This window comes from Phalaenopsis equestris, unplaced genomic scaffold, assembly GCF_001263595.1.
Source record: "Phalaenopsis equestris unplaced genomic scaffold, ASM126359v1 Scaffold000134, whole genome shotgun sequence".
Classification (NCBI taxonomy): Eukaryota; Viridiplantae; Streptophyta; class Magnoliopsida; order Asparagales; family Orchidaceae; genus Phalaenopsis; species Phalaenopsis equestris.
In genome coordinates this window covers 1016748-1021050 of record NW_018164576.1, presented here as the reverse complement: position 1 = coordinate 1021050, position 4303 = coordinate 1016748, and the positions used below count along the sequence as shown (strand labels likewise).

Genomic DNA, 4303 nt, shown 5'->3' with positions numbered 1-4303 from the left:
TAGATCACAATTGGAAAACGCCCGCGTCTTTTCCAATTTCGGAAACACAATTTTCAATAATCTGGCGATAAGTGGGTACCAAACAGTGAGGCGGCGGTTTGAAAACGTCGCCCGCACTTATAAGTTGCCCCAAATGGACCCTAAATATTCTATGCTAGTCTAAACTAGAAATCTTAAAATATATCAGCATGCAAACCTACATCAACATTTTCAAGATACCTAATAGCATAACATGAAATAAAAGGGGAATTTACATACATAGTACCCAATTCTTACATATGTAATTATGTCACATTCAAACTTCAATTTTTACATGGAAATAGTGCAAGGCACATCTAGAGATTGTATTATTGGCCTTTATCTTCATTAACAAAACCATAAATTTCGTTATGAAATAAAAATATATTAATAAAAAACAAAACCCACGTGATTTAGCATGTAACGACTCACAAAAAGAAAAAATAAATATAATTCATTATACCCAAATATATGCTCAAAATATGTTGGATCTGATTTGACAATTCTGAATGGAACACATGCCAAACAATCAATCACAGTGAGCACAAAGAATCCTAGTTGGCACAGAGAAAATTATCGGGCTAACTAAGCTTAGTAGGTCGACCGAATAAACAAATGAAAACTCATCAGCATAAAAGCAAGTGGAACAACACTCTAATAAAGAAGGATTCTGCAAAAAATTAACATCAGTCTTGATGATTACGGTGACCTTAAGGGCACGACAAACATTTCATAATGTAGCTTCTATTTATTATAAATAAAATTGTAAGTATAAAAGAAAACTTTTTTTTTTGGGTGGGGGGGGGGGGGGAGATGACGGGGGGAGTCGGCATTTTTATATTTAACTAACTTTCTGAGATTTTATTAGCTAATTTATGGCTTATTTCTGCAATTTTTCAAAAGAGTTTGGACCAATAACTAATTCCTTTAAAAATGTACTTCATAAAATTTATATTTATAACTTGATACATCCGAAAAATACGTGGCATATTAATTGGCTTGTCCCAGTGCATTCACGTGCACTGTTCGTGCACTTTAAACTCAAAACAAAGTAAAGAAGATTCACACGCAGTTCTTATATATTTACATATCTAACCCCGAACTTCAGTTGTTACGCATGTCACCCCTATTCAGTGTATAATTATTAGATATGTAAATATATAAAAATTAAGTGGTATGTCATAATACATTTTTCATAATTTTTGTAGTATGAGTTAATGAGCTTTGTAAAATATTCAAATTAAAAGCAAAAATATTACATCGTGACTTAAATGTATTCGGAGTCTAATAATAAGTTGTCGCATGTCAAGTGGACTCTATCATTTTTAACGCTGGTCAATACATTATAATGAGGTGTCAAATGACACGAAACTGTGCTAGGAGTGCTGTTTAATCTTGAAACTGAGAACTAATATGTCAGCTGATCTCAGTCAGTCAATTAAAATAATAGAACAGAAGCTTTATAATTAATCTTAATTAAGTCACTAATGACCGCTTCGAAATTAGAATCACGTAAAATATGGCCGCTTTGAGCTGGCAAAAGCTCGTCGATCCCCACCTCCGCTTTTTTGTCCGCGGAGGATTTCTTGATTTCTTCCTTCTCTGATCTTCTTTTTGAATTCGAAATCTCGTGTGATAGTTTGTGCTCGCGCGCCTATGCGTCGAATCGTCAAACCTTTGCTGCCGCAAATCTCGCAGAGTGGATCGAAAGGTCATGTCTCGAATGAGAAATGTCGATCGAAGCTTTTGGGGGTTTTGATGGAGAGAGACTGAAGGGGTAAAAAGTGGTAGCTGCGGTTAGCTTTTGGGTCTTTGGTTTGCTGTTATTTAGTGGTTGATCTTTGATGTCAATAGTTATCCTGTGTCGTTTTGTATTTGGGGATTTTCAGGGCTTGGGTTTTTGATACTTTTATGGGGTTTTGGTTTTTTTTTCTCTGTATTGGAAATATTACTACAATGGGGACTCGGATTTTCTTTGCTGGATTTCCGATTGTAAGGTGCTCTTTGGTTAAATTCTTGCATGCCCGGTTTGGAAGAAGTTTGATGGTTATTTCTTGGCTGCCATTTACGTGCTCACGAGTTTTATTGAATGGGTTTGTCCTTTTAGTGCTATAAGTTTTTATCTGAAATTCAAAATTCAAATTGTTTCGGTACGAGGGGCGTATTCGAAGATCAATTTGCTTCGGTGTTTCTTTTCTTGCTGCCGCTTTTTTTTTTGAGTTGTGGTGGTCCTTTGGAATAGTTGTTTCTGTTCTCTGATTCCTTTCCTGATTAGGTTTTTCTAAAATCTTCTACCATTAGCAGAACGCTAGAAGTTGTAAAGCATTAGATCACGATATTTAATGGTGTTTTTTTTTTTTTTGGGGAAGAAAAGACTTAAAAGAATTGCCGTTCTGCTACTGTAGGAGAAAGGATGCAGTGAAGGGAGAACTGTGATGAAGGAAATGCATCATTGCAGTTTGGACTATCTGAAGTTTAGGAAGATCAGCAAAACTAACAACGTGCCTTCAACAACTGGAATGTGAGCATATCGGAGATCTTTCGACTTCGAGATCAAATAGAGAATGTTCCTTTCAATTACTCGTGAGCCACTGATTTCTCCGAAACAAGAGATCAAAGTTCTTCGTAGCCTTTTTCCCAATAAGTCGACAGTCTGACACCATTGGGATACTTCGAATAAACTGGAGTACATATATGAGACACCGGTGCTCAAACCTTTTCTCGAGATATCTTCCAAACTGTTAGGGTCGTTGCTCCGGATCTTGTTCCCCCGGTGCGAAAGCAGTTGGTTCCGTAGTTTGAGAATTCTGCTGATCCCAAGTATTCCATCTTGATTTCTTTGTAATGGCCTGCGAGAGTGGAAAGGCCTTCACACTTTAACGGGAAATAAGTTGAACAGGCTTTGGTTAATCTTCATCACCAAAAGCATCCACCATGCTGTGTGCTTGCTCTGGAGAGCGTGAACGCATCCATTTTGATGAGGTTCCTCAATCGCCAGAGTCTCTAGCCACCAGGGATTTCTCTGCCGACGGCCTTTCTTCAAGGAATGGAGATTGGGAAGCAAAGGTTGACATTGGTCAACAGATTGATGATGTAGAATCAGCTTTGAGAGAGGGTCTTTCGTTAAATTACGAGGTTGTTTCATTTTCTTGGTTTGGAGATTGATATGTGTGGTCTGGCCTTGACTTATTTGGTTTCATTTTCTTTGCATGACAGGAAGCAAGGGCTTTGTTAGGTCGTTTGGAATATCAGAAGGGAAACTTTGACGCAGCCCTGCAAGTGTTTCAAGGGATTGATGTACCAGCTTTGCGGCCAAGAATGGTTAAGGCTATTGTGGAAAGAACTAGATTAAGAAAAGTTCGTTCTAAAGTGGAAATTTCGCCCACAAATCTAATGTCATGGCATTCAGTCAGTCTACTTTTGGAGGCAGTGTTTCTTAAATCAAAATCTCTAGAAGAACTTGGACGTTTAGAAGGTATTTGTGATTATTAATTTTAATTTTATTTACACGACTTCTTAAATTTGCTAACCGGATGATTTCAGCAAACTAGATTTTTGGCACTGTTTAGTTTGTTTAGGGGGGAAGATGGGTGTGAATTTGGGAAACTCTGATAGCTTTGGACATAGTTCAATAGCTAGTGAAAGTTGGTTAAAACTAGGGTTTTTACATATCAACCATCCAAAACATTGCACATAACATTTTAACTACCCAAAACTTAATTATAACATTTTAACCATCCAAAACCTTCACTGAAAAACTTTATGAGTGGGTTTAAAAGTACTCTTGTAATGAAAAGGTGGTCAAAATATTATATTTAAGTTTTTTGTGGTTACAATGTTATATGTAACGTTTGGGTGATTGCCACCTCTAAAAACTAATATATTACGAAGAAAATAGGAGAGATTGGAAGAGGGCTAATTTTTATGAAACATGACTTTCAAAAGCATTGATGCCCAAGAATTCATGCGAGGATAAATGATTGTGAAGGCCTTATAGTTAAATACAATTTTAAGCAAAAATCGTGAAGAGAAAATATTTTATTTTCAAATCAATAAACTCCTTAATCAAACAATAAATGATTGAGCATTCATGCCCTAGAAAGTAAGCTTTATCGACTTTAATAATCTAGCAAGCCACAATGATTCTCTTCTTTCCAAAAAAAAAAAATGATGATTCTCCTAATTTGTTCATGTATTCAATAACAATGTTAGTCCTTTTGCTTTAATGAGTTAGATTCATCATAGAAACAATCATGTTGCCAATATATATATATATATATATATA

The 4303-nt window shown here is 36.0% G+C and overlaps 2 protein-coding genes across 2 annotated transcripts in view; one reads left to right on the top strand and one right to left on the bottom strand.

Annotated features, from left to right (window-relative positions):
• Nucleotides 1-2423: 2423 nt before the first annotated feature.
• On the bottom strand, nucleotides 2424-2935 carry LOC110021405 (ATP synthase protein YMF19-like). Its single transcript, XM_020719889.1, has 2 exons — nucleotides 2916-2935; nucleotides 2424-2885 (listed from the first exon to the last, which is right to left on the bottom strand). The coding sequence occupies exons 1-2, from the start codon at nucleotides 2933-2935 to the stop codon at nucleotides 2483-2485; spliced, it is 423 nt and encodes a 140-aa protein (XP_020575548.1). The 3' UTR covers nucleotides 2424-2482.
• LOC110021354 (protein NPGR1) overlaps nucleotides 2885-4303 on the top strand; it is an 11595-nt gene continuing 10176 nt past the window's right edge. Inside the window, exons 1-2 of the mRNA XM_020719814.1 lie at nucleotides 2885-3153; nucleotides 3235-3493. Coding sequence (XP_020575473.1) covers nucleotides 2953-3153; nucleotides 3235-3493 — 460 coding nt within the window. The 5' untranslated portion in view covers nucleotides 2885-2952. The remainder of the gene's footprint in view (nucleotides 3154-3234; nucleotides 3494-4303) is intronic.

Bases quoted from the DNA above. Each gene is read 5' to 3' on its own strand.
- LOC110021405 (XM_020719889.1), bottom strand. From the start codon at position 2,935: ATGAAGATTAACCAAAGCCT. The intron at 2,886-2,915 runs GTTCAACTTATT...TAAAGTGTGAAG, and splicing joins ATGAAGATTAACCAAAGCCT to GCCTTTCCACTCTCGCAGGC.